A 17025-nucleotide genomic window follows, 5' to 3' on the forward strand; every position below is an offset into this window, starting at 1 on the left:
AAAAAAACGCTGCACTATTCAGTCCCGCTTTTCAACCTTTCGGGTGGGCTCCAACTAAATTACCCATCGCGCCTTTCATCCCCATCTCCTTCCCCCATCATTACCCAAGCTGCCTGCCAACTACTTTCCACGATGCACCCGCCGCCGCGGTCCACGCCCGTGCTGCGACGTCAGTTACTGCGTGCCGCTGGTAGACAATGCGTTCAAAACGTAGCAAAAAATGGTAAATAAGAAATGTCTCCGAAAAAATACCGTTAACCCGGTTTCACCCCAACTTTTAGAGTCCTGAAATCATAGAAATAGCACATTTTATTACGTTCAGTATGTCAATTATGCTCTATTATTGTCATTTAAAAGCATTGTGCTTGGGACTTTGTGGTTATTTATGAAACATAACATACCTAGATGCTATATTCATAGTTTGTGTTAAATATTGCCCTTTGTGATTTGCTATATGGAGTTTATGTAAAAATACAGTGTTTCAATTATAGATACGATACTGAAGTAGTTATAGTGACAAAATGAAACAAAAAGGGCGGCATTTTTAGAGATTGTTAACCTAGAACACCCCTAAAATCCATTTATCCGATAGGCCCTAAACGCATCTACGGTCCGGACCAGGGGGCGTAGGTTTGACCGGCTTCTCGGAGGCTCAGACACAATGAACCGTCAACGGTGAGGGGCTTGAGTGTTTGGCTTGAGTTATTGGCAAGGTTTTAGCACATTATTATTCTCAATTGTGCCTCTTCTTTAGTTAAATAAGCCATTTTCAGACTACTGACACACTGTATGGCGGTTACAGGGCTCGGCTGGAAACGGTTGGTTCGTCGAGTTTGATGAAAACGAGGTCAGGCTCAGACTACCGCTAGCCCCTCCTGGCGGATTCGTTTCGTTACTTTTGTCTAGATAAAGCCAACAAAACGAGGCAGATAACAATGTCGTTGACTGCTTCGTCTGATTATTTCGCTGCCGAGTGTCTGGTATCGATATCCAGCGGTCCTGTCTTGCACAGACCCACCCCGGTCGCCCCCACCAGCCAGCCGACCACCGTGGGCCTGCTCCCCGGGGAGCCCGACGTGTCGAACGAGGACAGGGAAGTGCGGGAGACTCTGAGGCTGGAGGGGGCCAACATGATGGCGGTGGCCGGGATCCTCACCGACCTGCACGTCAAGTTCCGCCCCATGTCGGCCTACTCGGAGAGCAGCAACTCCTCGTGTGGAGGGGAGAGCGGCTACACCACGTTGTCGGACCCGACCACCCCTACCATGACCCCCTCCGCCACCCCGGTGCCCGGACAGCAGCTGAGGGGGGGAGTAGGCGTGGGGGCCCCGAGGTCCCCGGTGAAGCGACACCAGTGCACTTTTGAAGGATGCGACAGAGTTTACGGGAAATCCTCCCACCTGAAGGCACACATCCGGACACACACAGGTAAGAGGACAACAACAGTTTGTAGTATCAGCACTTCATGTTGTGTATAGCTGGAAATAAAGTGTGTCCATAACTTCTGCTTTGGCGGTGACATGTACTTCCATAGTGTTTTAACCAGGGGAAGTGCCCCTTATCGGATTAGCTAATAGTAGCTCTGCGGTGGTAAATGTTTTCCCTGACTTGGTACAATAACGTGGCCAAACAAAGAGGGAAAGACTGAAAACTCCCCTCAGAGACTGACAAAGAAGTAAACTAACAAAAGAACTGGGCTGGACGTTAAAACCGGTGACGAAGGTCTTCTTCCCGACTGCATTTGCATATGAAATGAACGTAAGATGAAACCTTAACGTAGAGTGTAGAGAGTTCATAAGTCGGAAATGGCCTCTCCTGTTGATGGCAGCAGCAAGTGATGGTGTTTGGGCTGCTAAATTGTTACTGTTTGCATCACCTTCTCTTCCTCACGTCTGCTGATTACTAAAATTGATTTTACTCTCGGAGAAGTTGTTGATAAAGCATTCTTAGAAAAGCTGCAAGGGGTGCGTCCGATAATGAATGTGCCTGATTAAACACATTATTTCTTTCTGGTGAGGGAGAACACTGTATGTGTAATTGCGCCTCTCTTTGAAATGCATTTGGTATTTTCTCGCGGTGTATTAACATGATATAAAAAGCTAGGTTTAGTTGGAAATAGATCCAGCAGCCAGAATGAAATCTAATCCCTAATACAGAGTAATAACGTGCTTGCAATTTTTCACAAAATGAGGGGAATTGGTGTGTTCAGGGTCACTGAGCAGGCGCACACGGATTAAGGACAGGAAACGACTGAAAGAAACTGCGGTGGGAACGCCCACAAAGAGTTTTGCAACAACAACGTGGCCAGGCTTTGTGATCTTGAAAATGGCTCCGAGCATCCCACTCGCTTATCCCGGTTTTGCTAATGTTGCCTGCAGGAGATTAAGGCTAGTAGTAGTTTAGGAACACTAATCTGGACCATCTAAAAGCCCAGATATGTTTTGTCACATATTTAACTATGTTGAGATCTTTCTCTGTTTTATATCATATTACAGTAAATATCTTTGGGATTAGAACCAACCACACAAGACTTTTAGAAACTGGGATCAACATTTTTCACTATGTTATGCACTGAACAATCAATACAGAGATATAGAAAATAAGCAGTAGCTCAGTAAACTACTTCATTTTCTAACAATATTCCATTTATTAATTTATGGATTGATGAAAAATCTATGCAAACCTATTCTATTTTCTTTGTACTGTCAACTGCTTGCACACTGCATAAGATCATTTTGTCAAAATGCCCTTTTTTTAAGGTATGTTGAAATAACAAAAAGGGGCCAAACATCTGTTACCTTCAGCAAAATACCAAAAATAATAACTTTAAGACATTTGATTGACAATTCATCGGTTACCATGTGCAAATTAAACAATAATAGAAAAAATGACATATCTGCTATTTAACCAATGCAATGCAGAAACTGGTGAGTTGGGCTTGGAGTTGCAACGATTAACTGATGAGTGGTTAACAAAAAAAACAATAGTCAAATACTGCAGACATTGATCAAATCTATTTGAGTGATAAACAAATTCTCTAAATTCAGCTTTTGAAACTGCAACATTAGCTCGTTTCTATACTATGACGTAGTATTAGGGCCACACTTAGAGAGAAAAAACTGAGAGATTTCGAGAATAAAGTCATAGTTACGAGAATAAAGTCGTAATATTACGAGAATAAAGTCGTAATGTTACGAGAATAAAGTCATAATTACGAGATTAAAGCTTTATACAGTCTATGGATTAAAGTCGTAGATTCATAAGTGACTTGAGAAGGAGACAACAGCAGCGTCCTGCAATACAATGAGGAATGTGGAGCATCTTGTGAAGCAGTACTTTAGTTTAGGTTTCTCAAATAACTAAATACTTAATCTTTTGGCACATCAGCATCAGATTATCATAAGTATTAGAACTTTGAATAGGTTGTGCAAGAAACTATGCTAAGAACCAAACGGACTTGGAGGAGATTGTCTCCTTTCTGCAAGAGGAAATGGCTGGTTCTGGCCGACTACAAGGCTATCGTTGGTTACATCTACGAGCTGTTCAAAGGGGATTTGTTGTTTCACAAGAAACGATGAGACTTGTAATCAAGGCTTTGGATCCAGAAGGAGTCGAACGATAGCCTTGTAGTGGAATCGGAATGAGCTCCCCATTGAAATCAGGACAGCAGAAAGCTTACATGGCTTCCGGCGCAGACTGAAAACTGAAACCTGATGTACTTATAGGATTCTCTTTTCTTCAAGTTTGTATCTTGTTGGTCGAATGCACTTATTGTAAGTCGCTTTGGATAAAAGCGTCAGCTCAATGCAATGTAATGTAGTCAACCAGAACCAGCCATTTCCTCCTGCAGAAAGGAGACAATCTCAGTCCCCTTCTCAAGTCACTTATGAAACTAGGACTTTAATCTCGTAATTATGACTTTATTCCCCTAACATTACGACTTTATTCTCGTAATGTTACGAATTAATTCTCGTAATTATGACTTTATTCTCGTAATATTACGACTTTATTCTCGTAACTATGACTTTATTCTCGTATTATTACGACTTTATTCTTGAAATCTCTCTGTTTTTTTTCTTCTAGTGTGGCCCTTATACTCAGTCGTACTATTCTACTCATGACAGTATACTAAATATCTTTTGAGTTGTTGACAAAACAAGACATTTGAGGCGGTCAATTTGGGCGTAGGGTTAGCATAGATCGACATTTTATAGATAACAAAGTTAATCGATATATAGTCTTGTGTTGGTAACATATTTTAATCATCAAAAAGCTGCATGCTGTAGACCTAAGCTGCATTCAGAGCCTTGCAGTGAAAAGATTTGTTTCTATGGTTACGTCCCCTGCTAAATTGCGTCACTTAATTCAGTGATCATCTGATTGGTTGCTCTGCAAAAGGTCATGCGGTAAACAAGCTCAAAGTTTGGTGACAATTAAGAGCGGTCCACGGTGGCAGAGTTTTTTTACCGGGTATCATGTGAACGCAGCTTGACAGATATGGTAAATGGTATGGTGTTAAATGGTCCTCTCTCTCCTTGCTGCAGGTGAGCGGCCCTTCCCCTGCACCTGGCCCGACTGCGAGAAGAAGTTTGCCCGCTCCGACGAGCTCGCTCGCCACACCCGCACCCACACCGGGGAGAAGCGCTTCCTGTGCCCCCTCTGCGATAAGCGCTTCATGCGCAGCGACCACCTGATCAAGCACGCCCGCCGCCACCCTTACTTCCAGCCCTCTATGTTGGGACGCAACAAGGGTGCATCGCCCTCTCCCAACCCAGCCGCGTACAATTAGGGTGGTTTGGGTTGTGGGGGGGGCGTTCTACAGGAGCACAGAAGGTCGGGCGGTTTCAAGTTAACCAGCTACAATCAGTCCACTGGTTAGGATTAAGCATTTTTGTGTTGTACTCAAAAACACACACACAGAACTTGAAAGTGAGGGGGAGCAGCTTCATCCCTCTGTCTACAAACGAGTCATGTGACCACTATCCCCTAATTTAACTAGGGTTGGGTACCGAGAAACGCTCAAAATCTTTAAGAAATGGGTTTTTGTAAGAAATGTGCTTTTTGATTCCACTTATCGTCTCCTGAAAGTTTGGACCTACTGCACTTAATTTACATGGCCAGTTACACGTGTATCCAAGTGCGTGTATAATGTTTACATTTTGGGCTAGCTTTCAAAACGGCTTCACTAAAGACAGGCACGATGCAGTGACCTCTAATCTCTGCATGAAAATAAAACAACATGCAAGGGAACATGCTTTTTCATGTCATGTCTCGTGAAATTGAATGACATATTTTTTGCGTTAAAAGACCAGATGGGGATGTTTTGGGCTATTCTAATCAAAAGTATTACAGGGCAGATCAAAGAACTTCATCACATTGATGCAAAACATCTTTTAAAAAAAAAAAAGCCATAATGCAGTCCTGCTCACATTTCCTAGTATAATTAATTAGGCTTTAAATTCTCAGAAAGCTAATTTAAAAACATTTAAAATGGCACAGCTTTTCTGTTTTTTAACCAAAAACCATCACTAAATAATTTGTCATTCCTAACATGTTTAAGGCAGCCTAAACCTTATGAAAATAAATATATTGTTTGTTTCTTTTCCTAACTCAGGATTCGATGAGAACGGGAACATTAAGCAGATTTAAAATCGAGAAAATAAACCCAACCCTATCAATAATCTTGTTTTTCAAACATGTACACAAATGCAGGGATTTTTCACATTTACTCAAAAAAATCGGCCAAAACTCCTGTTTTTCTTGTGGTTAATTTCTAGATTGTTGTTGTGCTTTCAGTACCATTTATTTACCATGAGTAGCACAAGATTGTGATGTTAGGTAGCGAGGCATTGACTAGAAGCCTTTTAGCTTTTTATTTTTTAGCTTTGCTGATTCCATATAAAAGTTTTAGTGGCGACACATTCCTTAATTTTTATTGCATCGGTAACCATCATTGAAGCCATTCTGTAATGCCTTCTTTATATCCAATTTAACTATAGATCAAATATTGATTTTTCCCAGAAAGTGGATTAAACTTCACTAGAGGAGCTGTTTGCACACCATCCTTAACTCTAGATCAGTTATCACACGCTGACACGTAATACACTAGTATTATGTTCTATACTGATGCAAATGTATATAAGCTTTAAGCTTTTAATGTAGATAAATGGTAATGCTACTAGCAGCAGAATTAATACATGTGAAGAATTGTAGTCCTTATATTAGGGGTAACGGTATACTCTTGATAGGATGGCATTGCCTGTGAGTGTTGGTGTGTATGTGTTTTTTATTTACATTTTTGTTAGCGGCAGAAGTCAGAAAAAGTGTATGCATTGATATCAGAATTATATAAAAGTGTTTAAACCTCACTCATCAGGGGTGTGGAGCCAGAACACGTTCAGGTTCAGGTGTGCCAGGTCACAACTATTGAGTGGTGCAGCGATGTATTTTTGTAGGCCAACCCGGAAGTGAAAAAGCAATGGGATTTTCCTACTGGTTTTCAAAATATTGCAGAAAATGAGATCTCTGGCCAACACATGTTTATGATACTTACACATTTTGTTCAGCAGGATTATCTCCACCTATTACACGTAAATGTAATCGCCAGAAGTAAAAAGCTAACGTTAAGCCAATACATGACAATGCGTCACCGCCGCTAAGCTAGGGCGGCTAATGTTCAGCGTGATGACATTGAGTAGTCTCATTAAGCCACTTGTTAGCAACTGCTGTTTACATGACACAAAAAAGCTTTGGACATTCACCAGTGGGGTATTTACTGACATATTTTAAGCTTGTGATAACCACAGAATTTATTTCAGGCACCTAACCAAAAACACCTTCAAAAAAACATTGGCTTCGAGACGAGAGAAGAACAATTGGTAATATGCTCATTCATTTCCGGGAGTTGGACTCACTCCAGCACCGCACTATACCATTTGACCTTTATTGATTTACACTAATTTTGACTTGTCAAAACAAATAAAAGCACAGGTGCAACCAATATAATCAAGAATGGCAGTCGGGGTGACCTCTGCCGAGGCCAATGGTGCATTCACATGCTTCTTGGGGGTACCATTTGTTGAGTCTGACACTCTTCTTGAATTCGTCGTGTTAAGCTTTACGTTGTACGGTGGAAACGGGCGTTTCTCAATCTCAAATGGTTAATGATTCTAAAACATAACTTTTGGATCAGCCCCCAAAACATGTAATGGGTTCTTGGCCTATTCTAGCTACACCCTTCCACCACGTTCAATGAAACTCGGCTACTAGTTTGTCCTTATTCCCGCTGACAGAAAAACTGATTTGGAAACCCTCTTGGTAGAAGTAGCTCAGTATAAGCAAATGGTGGCTCTATTCCATATTGGTGTGTCTTTGAACCAGCCAACCTCTGTTAATGGGATGCAGCCATTCCACAATGTTATTCGTTACACCTGTTTTTCACAAGTCAAAATGTCCACTGTGATAAAAAAAAAAAACCTGTTCAGTGAACCGGCACCTAAATATTCCTATATGCCAAAAAAGGAAGTCAACAATCCTTGTGTTTCAGGAAAAATAACATTCATGAGCAAGCCATCAAATAATCAAATCTATCAGAGTACACACAATATCCAGGTCTGAGTAAAGAGGGTGAATCTTTTCTTTTTGTTTTCACACTGTCTGTCCAGCTCATGGACATATTCCTTTTGATCTCAGTGAACAACACTTAAAGCCTTAAACTATGTCATAACTACTTTGCACCATGTTTACAGTTGAATCATTGTACAGGTATATGTATGCTCTCATCACAGATACTCGTTATGCAATATGGCACTTTTTTCTTATAGGTGTATTTGGGCTGAGTTGTGTCATGGCTTGCACTGTTGCTATGCTTCTACAAGCAAGCACTGTGGGACTATGCTCATGTGTTGATAACCAATGGTTTGTAAAACTGCCTTTTTGTCCAGGGTCTTTAGAAAAAAACGTGATGCAAAAAGTGGTCTCTAGTTTTTCGTTCTTATGTTTGCTTTAGTCATCATGGCCATCTCTTGTTGTGGATTTTTTTTCTTTCTATATCTCACACCCTTCATTTGTGCTTCCTGATCTGTCTTCCGCGTTCACACGTCAAACCATCTCACTGTTGATCTCATGGGAACATTTCGTACACATTCCTCCTCCAGAGGATTGATCTGTTGATAGTTTTTGGTTGCTGCTGGCAGTAACCACGAACATAAGGACTGTTTTAACAAAGGAACACACCATATACTCGTTTTTAAAGCCTTCAAAATGGAAATATGAGCTTCCATCACCCCTCACAGATGGGAGCGTCTTCTCACAAAGCTATATACCACATACATACCTCACAGATTCTCTTTTTCTTTACAAAATCCATCCATCCTGTCTTTCAGAAATTCCTTTAAAGCCTTGGATTTAAGAAGTTTAATCAGCTAGATGGTCTGCTATGTACCCTATGTCCTTACCTATGGTGGCCGACAGTGGCCAACACGCTGCACCGGTGCAGCAGTTCCTAAAACGATGCAAACGTCAAAACACAAAAGTGCCAAAACACATGCAAATGAAGAAACCCCTTCAAAAACTTGACAGCACGTGCAGCATTTAGAAAATATTCACTAGCTTGACAAAATGTCTGCAGAGTTTACTAAAAGCGCTTGAAACAAAATGCTGCAAGAAGTTAAAACATAACAGAAATGGGAACACTAAATAGTGATGCACACAGGTGGGACCACAGCTCTTGTTGTCAGTCAGGCATTATACAGTTGGCCAAATGTCACTGGAAACGTACCTTTTTTAATTCAAGTTTTATTGGCCTATTTTAACAATGTGATCGCGTGATTCCTTCCGATATGATTGCAGATCCACTGCAAGCTAGCTAGCATGCTGACAAAATACTTTCAAATTTTCAACTTGAAATATCGCCGAACGTCATCAAGCACTTTTTTGTGTCCTTGCTTTCTTTGTGTTTTGAGCTTCTTGCAGCAAGTGAACCCTGTCCATGTTTTATTTAGGTGAAGATGTTTTTATTCATTTGCATGTGTTTTGGCATATTAGTGTTATATTTAAAAATGAGGCACGTTTATCCTATTGCAGCATTTGCACCTGTCGGCCACCGTACTTATCTTGTCTTTATATGCAACATCACTACTACCTGTGCAGCAGAATTTCCTTTTTCCTGCCTCAATTTCTGTTGTTAATGGACGGTAGCAAAATGAATCTCTGGGATAAATCCAGCCCCTGGTTGTCTAGGGAAAAAAACTCTTAAAAGGGGTGTTTAGTAAATAAAGAAAAATACATGTTGACTTCAATGCAGAATTTAATTAAAAGAGCGCGGTCCAAATCTATATGTTCATATCGCTGAATGTGGCTTGATGACAGATGAGCGTTTGGGTTGAATTTTTGCGTAGAACGACAAATTCCTCGTCACCACACTAATTCAGATATGCACATTGTACAGAAATGGATGTTTTTTAAAATTGATGCCTAATTTTTACATAAATGTAATTTTTTAATAATCCTCTTATCAAAGCTTTAGTTAAGGGGGAACTGTGGAACTAAATAATTGCTGAAACAAGCTGTTTTGATATTTATATTCTCAGGTGTCTTCAATTTTGAGCATTGGACCTTCAATATTTCCTGTGCAACACCTAAGTACAAGCATGTTTTTTTTTTTTTGTTATGCTGATTAATTTATTCCAAAAAAAAGAAAATGTATAATTTGTGTGGTTTAATTATTATTTTCATAACACATTTTGTGATATGGAACAAAACTAATATTAAGTGGTTCCATTGCTTGCTTGACATGAAAATACCAGTGCTTTTTTAAGAATAAAAATCCTTAAGTTGAATGCTGTCTTGTCTGTTTCTGTTTTTGTCTGTACAGTTGGACTATAAGCATATTTATTTATTAAAGAATAATAACTGTCGGTTGTAACATTTGGACAGAAATTGTATTTGAGTGTTTTAACATTTAATCTGGGTGTCCAAGTGGCAACATTGGCTGTATTATTTTCATTAAAGTCCTAGCCTTATTATTGAGGTTCATATATTATATTTCTGTATTCCTACCACCATGACAATATCTCAAGTTTATAAAGATCCTTTCTATGTTACAACAAAATATTATTTTTGTTATCAATGCAAACTAAACTATTTTATTTTTTTCATGTAACCTTTGTCTTCATTACCACATATTTATAGTTAATTCACAAATCTAGACGATTATTAGGCCTATAAGTCAAAAATGTTTTTTTGTTTAAATATCATACAAACGTATCCCATTGAAACAAGAAATATTTTCAAGATAATAATAATAATGGGTTTCATTTGTAACGCAATTCATATTTGAAGTCAAATCCCGAAGTGCTAAGATCAATTCTAGGGAAGCCAAGAGGTAGTGCCCCCATTATATTAGGGCTGGACCCCCTTTTGGCCCTCATGTGGGCACACATTCCCTTTAAAGGTTCCAAACTTACAGCTTCTTATCTGGTTTGTGCTCATTTAATTCGGAGTTTGTTGGAATATCTGTACCACTGAAGCTTAATATCAGCTTGGATGATTAGGGTGGGTCTAAGAGAAGATATTTGTACTCAAATGTAGTTTTTATACCTTAATTATTTCTATTTATCAATACATTTTCTCAAATGAACACATAAATCTGTTTTGTTTTACAGAAATGTTACACATTGCACAGAAAAGGTGAAAGAATATATCTTAATAGGCGCCTGGTTGCTACCTGGTGCCCCCTCTGAGGATGATATACTGACCAGGGTGTTGGACCTCAGTCCCCCTCAGAGTTCATCTCTGTTTCCACTGGCAGACAGAGGAGGCGCGGCCCCCCGAGCTGAGTGGGTAGCCGCAGGAGGAAATGCTCCCTCCTGAGTGTCCCGCTCCCGCCCACGTTTGGTTCTGTCTCTGTCCCAGTCTGTCCTCACAGCCTCATCGTCCCAGATGCTGGAGGTCTCAGTGTCGCTGAAGTACCCCGGTTCTCCGGTGTAGTGTGTGGGGAACAGCAGCAGGGGCTCCACTGAAAACGCTCTCAGGTCCCTCGGCTCGTAATACTGCAGGTACTCGTCTCTGAAAGGGCAGGGGGGGGGGAAATAGCTTTAGCTGAATCAAAAAAGCTCTAACTGCGGAGTCCTAGGAATGCCATTGAAAGGAAAACATTGGTAAAAGAATAAGAAAGTAAAAGGAATAAATAATTGAAAAAAAATTGGAAGTATAAAGAAAATATATTTTCTCATACAAGAAAAACCATCCAAATGTGTCTATTCCTTAGAATAATCTACGCACTGTTTGTGCTTTTCCGTATCACGGTATATCTATTCCCTAACAAAAAAAAGCAATAGGGAAAGGGAAAAGAATAAATACAAAATCAAGAGCATGTCTGCATGTAAGGGAGGAAACTTATACAAAATGTACACCACCCCAAATGTATCATGATGTTGATAGTGCTACAGGTGCCCTGCGAATAAAATTAGACTCTGTTGCTCCTTTGAAAAAGAAGAAAATAAAACAACATAGATTAGCTCCGTCCATGGCATAATGCCTAAACCCGCAAAATAAAGCAAAAGTCGAGACAACTTGAAAGGATATGGCGTTCCACTAAAATTGAAGAATCTCGTTTAATTTGGCATATTATTCTCAATGAATATAAGAAAGCACTGCGTAAAGCGAGAGCAGCCTACTACTCTTCATTAATAGATGACAATAAGAATAATGCAAGATTTCTTTTCAGAACTGTAGCCAGGCTGACAGAGAGCCACAGCTCGATTGAGCCTTCTATTCCCATAGCACTCAGTAGTAATGATTTTATGTGCTTTTTTTAACGATAAAATTGTTACTCTTAGAAACAAAATTAATGACCTCTTGCCTTTGACCAGTATAGTGTTATCAACAGCTCCCGGAAACGTAAGTTCTAATATTATACTAGATAGTAAACTAGAATGCTTTTCAGCCATAAACCTTGAACAATTAAATTCAATGATTCTCTCTTCTAAACCATCAACGTGTATCTTAGACCCGATTCCAACTAAGCTGTTAAAAGAAGTTTTCCATAAATTAGCACTTCTTTATTAAATATTATGAATATGTCTTTATTATCAGGCTATGTTCCACAATCATTCAAAGTAGCAGTGATAAAACNAACAAAAAAATATAAGGAATTAATAACAGAAAATAACACTAACATTATACCCCAACCAAAAAAAAAAAAAAATATGTACATGTTACGTTGAACCGAGCTGGGTTTATGAAACTTAAACTAACTAAATGCATGTACGTGAAAGGGAATCCTATCCCACTTCCCTTTTCTCATTTGATTCCTAATACGCGGTGTAGATATGGTTACTCGCATAACGAGGATTTTTCAAAAAAACCCGTGACTGGTGGGTTAGTTGTCAACACGCAGCTGAGCGTACCCTAGTTTAGTCTTGTCTTTGTCTTATGGAAAATATCAGGGTGTCTCCGCTTTAACGTTTCGCAAATGTCGCCTTTCTCGGTTTCTGTGATCACAACGATAGAATTTAGAATTTTTAAGTTAGTCCCTTAGTCCGTGAGAGGGACGAAGGTGGAGATGTGTTTGGTTGTTTAATGTATGTAGCACTCCTTTTTCTCATTCTTGACTCTACATATCACCTTCTCGTGTTGCACCATTTGGATGAGTTAAGTGAGCATAAATCTTAATAAATAGTGATTATTCTGGAATTAGTTTTCCTCCGAATACATGGAGAATTATTGCTATCCGACATACGGGGCGGGCGTTTGGTTTGACCTTCGACTAGGTGTTTTCACTGCGACCTTATTCTTTTTCCTAGCGAGGATAACCATGAAACTCTGGGATCCTTGTTGGTGGGTGGGGGACGTTAGAAACCCTGCGTTACGGGGATCAACCTGTCATCCCATATTACTCAAATGTATATTTTAGTATACATCCCATTACACCGGGAAGTAGGCTAGCTCTAAGGAAGGCGAAGCGCAGCCGATACTAGTCGGAAGAAACAAGAAAGGGGTATTACTGGCCCGCGACGTGTAATAGGCGAATTAATGTACCGGGTGTTAAGGTGTTTCATTGCTATCTGAGGGTATAATAACTTTCGAAAATTACCTAAAATCTTTACTAAATAACAAATTTTTTTATCAACATACATAGCCTAATTTAAAATAATTTACGTAGGCGATTCTTTTTTTATTAGGCACAATGACAAACTTGATGTTGCATCGTGCCGTTCCTGACGAAGCTATCACAAAAAAACTCGAAAACTAATGTCTAAACTATGGTAGTAACGAACGAAAATTTTTTTCATCGTGTTGTAGATAGATTTGGAACTTTCATAGATCTATACGACGGGATACGGTTTCATGACGGGAGGAAATAGTCAGGTGTCATGCTCCGCCCTGACTAGAAGGCCAGAGAGAAGAAGCGTGTCTTTAGTGTAGATTTAAAAACCCCTAGGGTCTGGGCCGACCTCACATGGAGGGGCAGAGTGTTCCAGAGCCTAGGGCCCGCTGCTGCGAAGGCTCGGTGCCCTCGGGTTTTGAGCCTGGTCTTGGGGCACTACCAGCAGCAGCTGGTCAGCAGACCTTAAAGCTCTGGCTGGGGTGTAGCGATGGAGGAGTTCAGCTACATAGGCAGGAGCCAGCCCATTTAGGGCTTTGAAAACAAATAAAAGGAGTTTAAAATTAATTCGGAACTAAATTGGAAGCCAGTGTAGTGAGGCCAGAATTGGGGTGATGTGGTCACGCTTTTTGTGGCCAGTCAGAAGACGTGCAGCTGCGTTTTGGACTAGCTGCAGGCGTTTAATTGAGGCCTGGTCCATCCCCACATACAGAGCGTTGCAATAGTCCAGTCTTGAGGTAACAAAGGCATTAATAACCCTTTCTAGGTTTTCAAAAGATAAAAACGACTTTGTCTTGGCCAATAGTCTTATTTAAAAAAAAGTAGGATTTTGTATTCCTTTATCTGTCCTTATCATTTATTTGATCACCTTTTTTACGGATTTATTTTCTTTTTTTCGCACACTGAAGACTCCATTCATCCCTAGTTCTGAAGGCATTATCATTTGAAAATGCGTACACTGGGTGACACTCACTTTGGGTGCTTGTTGAACATGATAGGCAGGAACTCATCCACAGGCAGCATTTTGTTCAGGGGCCTCGCCTGTAGGAGCTTGCGGGCTCCGCTCAGTGACAGGACATATCCCAGGGTCCAGTAGGAGTAGTCGGGGTGCACCAGGTCTCCCACTCCCTCCACCCTGCGCTCCGGCTCCTTCACCTGCAGACGCTTACGTCCCACATAACTGAAGAGGAGAAGAAGTGACATTTAAGAATGTCAGGTAGGTTAGGCCAAGGTAGTGAAACTAAGCAAACTATCTAATTTTAATTGACAATGGTCTGAAAGAAAACAAAATTCTGATCCTTCAGTGTTGTTATTGTGACAAATTAAATGTTATTCCATTGCATATATGCTGAAATAATATATAAGTATAAGCTTTTACTGTGTATATGCTCAAAGAAAGAGAAACGTTGGTCACTGTCATTTAGTGATTAAATAATGAAAACAAATTGTTAATAACATTTATGTAATATTTTTTGCCATTATATATTGGACCATAACCATTTCTAATTTATTATCAAAGAACTGTCAATACTGTAAATATCTAGAATAAATACGAGGAAATACTACTAGTACTGTACATTTTAAAGTGGAAATCCATACACTTATCAGGCTCTTATAAAGGGATTAAAGGATTAAATGACTAACATTAGGTCCCATTCTAGTCCCACTCTCTGGACATTTTCCATGAGCGTCACCAGCCTGCTGTGGAACCTGGGCTCAAACCTCACGTCATCCTCAAGAACCAGAACCTGCTGCAGATCCTGCTGCTGCACCTAGAGGGAGACACATGACAGCCTGGACTCTACTTCCTGTCACACTCTGATCACACTCTGATCACACTCTGATCCACATCCCACAGCATGTCACACTGAGGTTCACAGATGGAGGCTGAACCTGTTTCCAGATGTTGTGGTGGCTGAGGAAGCAGCCGATCTCCCCTCTGGTCAGCACACGCTCTGAGTAAGGGTCTTTGTACCCGGGCAGCATGTCGATACCCATGGCCCGCAGCTGAGAGGAGTTCAAGGCTCTGTGGAGAACACATGGACACATTTCCTCATAATCACAATCTGTGGAAGTCTTGAAAGGCCAGCGAGAAAAAAAAAATTGGATGATACATTTTTTATTTGGTATAAAGTGTTTTCCCTCCAGGTAAAACAGGGTTTGCAAAGATAATCTTTTGAAGTTTCTTATTTTTTCATTGCATTTAAAAAAAGTGTTGGCCATGATTGATTTAAGTTACTTTATTTGTACTTGTTAAAACAGTTACGAATTAGGTAAGGGTTGCCGTAAAAGGAACAACATATTGGGGATTAATTATACATTAGAGGTACCAGATTCCTTTCAGGCTACTTCATATGTTTACTCACTCCACTATATTTATTCAATAAAAAATTTACCTACATTTTTTTTCACAATCTTCTGCTTCAACTAAACTAGAATTGATCAACCAAGAAAGAAATCGTCAGATTTAGAGAAAAATCATAGTTGCAACATGGAAAATGGAAATGTCAATGTTCAAACTTTCCGTGTTTGTGAGCATCTCTAGGGCTCCTTATGCATGTTTCTGCAAGAGTTGGCCTATTACTTGACATAAGGCCCAAGTAATTGGGCCTTGAGTTACAATTATGAATAGGCTAGCTCAGTGGTTCCCAAAGTGGGGGGCGAGCCCCCCCTGGGGGCCGCAGAGGCATGACAAGTGAGAGACCAGGAGGAAAAATGGTTATTAAAAATAAAATCATAATTTGAAAAATTATTGATTCGAAAATAATATGATACAGTACAGTACTGTTACGTCTGGGTCTCTGTGTTTCATTAAAGCTCGGCTCTGTGTGTGTGTGTGTGAAATGAGCCATTTTGTGTGCGTGCGCATTTTGTGTGCGGTACCGGAGATCGTTGTTGTTAGCTTCTGGTGCTAGCGAGCTACGCTAACGGATATAAGGAGTTTTTTCAACAACAAAGTGGAGGAGAGTCTTCTCCTGTCAGACTGATACCTCATTCACACCAACGGTGTTTCAGGGCCGGTTCGGAGCTGGAGCTTGAAAAGCACCGGGTTTTCCTCTTCACACCGCAGCGGACCAGCCTCTTAGCTCTGGAATCCGGTTCATTTCGAGCACCAAAAAATGTGTAAGGCCAGAGCAAAAGCACCACATACGTCACGCTTACGTTCGAGGCGGGGGCAGGGGCAGGGGCGGGATCAACTCCTGAACAACAACAAAAAGCCGGCGTTTTATCCAGTTTGTACACAACGATGGAGAAACTTAACAATCAGCAGTGGCCTACTGAAGAGACTAGCTACCTACTGGGAATCTGGTCTTCCGAAGAGGTAGAGGAAGCTGGAGCACAATCGGCCATTGTTGTTGTTGTCGGTGTCAGCTGAGAGGGGTTTCCGCGCGGTTTGGCTTTATGAAGCAGGCACGAAAACGGTTACGTCATGACGCAAACGATGACGCAATGAGGCAGCACCAGTCGGACTCTGGGCAGTGTGAAAAGAGCCGGAGCTAAACCGAAGAACCGGTTCTGAACCTGAAAAGCTCTAGCACGGAGCTTGAACCGGAGTTGCGTTGGTGTGAATGAGGTATGAGAGAGCCCCGTTCGGAGGGGGCCCTTCTAAATAAATTATAACTCTCATTTTCGTAGTAGACAACGGTGAAACTTCGTTTTACTCTCTAGATACCTATGGAGAGTGTGTGTATACTTTGTCTTGACTTGTTAATGAAAAAAGAAAATACCTATATAAATGTTTAGTAGGAAATTTGAAATAAGAACAAATATGACAGTATTATAAGTATGGACAAAAAGTAAAAAAGAGATAAACATATTGATATTACTAGTATATTTGCACACGGAAGCTTTATTACAAGGTAATACTTAACTGGTTTTGCAAACTCTGGGTGACTTCTTTGTGACTTTTCCTCGAA

At 40.4% G+C, this 17025-nt stretch overlaps 2 protein-coding genes across 3 annotated transcripts in view; one reads left to right on the forward strand and one right to left on the reverse strand.

Annotated features, from left to right (window-relative positions):
- The window catches only part of LOC104948393 (matrix metalloproteinase-15-like), a 162556-nt gene that overhangs the window by 71088 nt on the left and 74443 nt on the right, over positions 1 to 17025 (reverse strand). The window lies entirely within an intron of this gene.
- On the forward strand, positions 612 to 9839 carry LOC104948390 (Krueppel-like factor 9). 2 transcript variants are annotated; one of them, XM_010774585.1, is made up of 3 exons: positions 612 to 675; positions 803 to 1428; positions 4545 to 9839. In XM_010774585.1, exons 2-3 carry the CDS (start codon positions 936 to 938, stop codon positions 4787 to 4789), a joined length of 738 nt encoding a protein of 245 aa, XP_010772887.1. In that variant the 5' UTR covers positions 612 to 675; positions 803 to 935; the 3' UTR covers positions 4790 to 9839. The 2 variants fall into 2 exon arrangements, with proteins under 2 accessions (XP_010772887.1, XP_010772886.1); XM_010774584.1 differs by having other exon boundaries at positions 635 to 1428.

The sequence above is a fragment of the Notothenia coriiceps genome, unplaced genomic scaffold (genome assembly GCF_000735185.1).
Source record: "Notothenia coriiceps isolate Sejong01 unplaced genomic scaffold, NC01 NC01_scaffold00014289, whole genome shotgun sequence".
Lineage (NCBI taxonomy): Eukaryota > Metazoa > Chordata > Actinopteri > Perciformes > Nototheniidae > Notothenia > Notothenia coriiceps.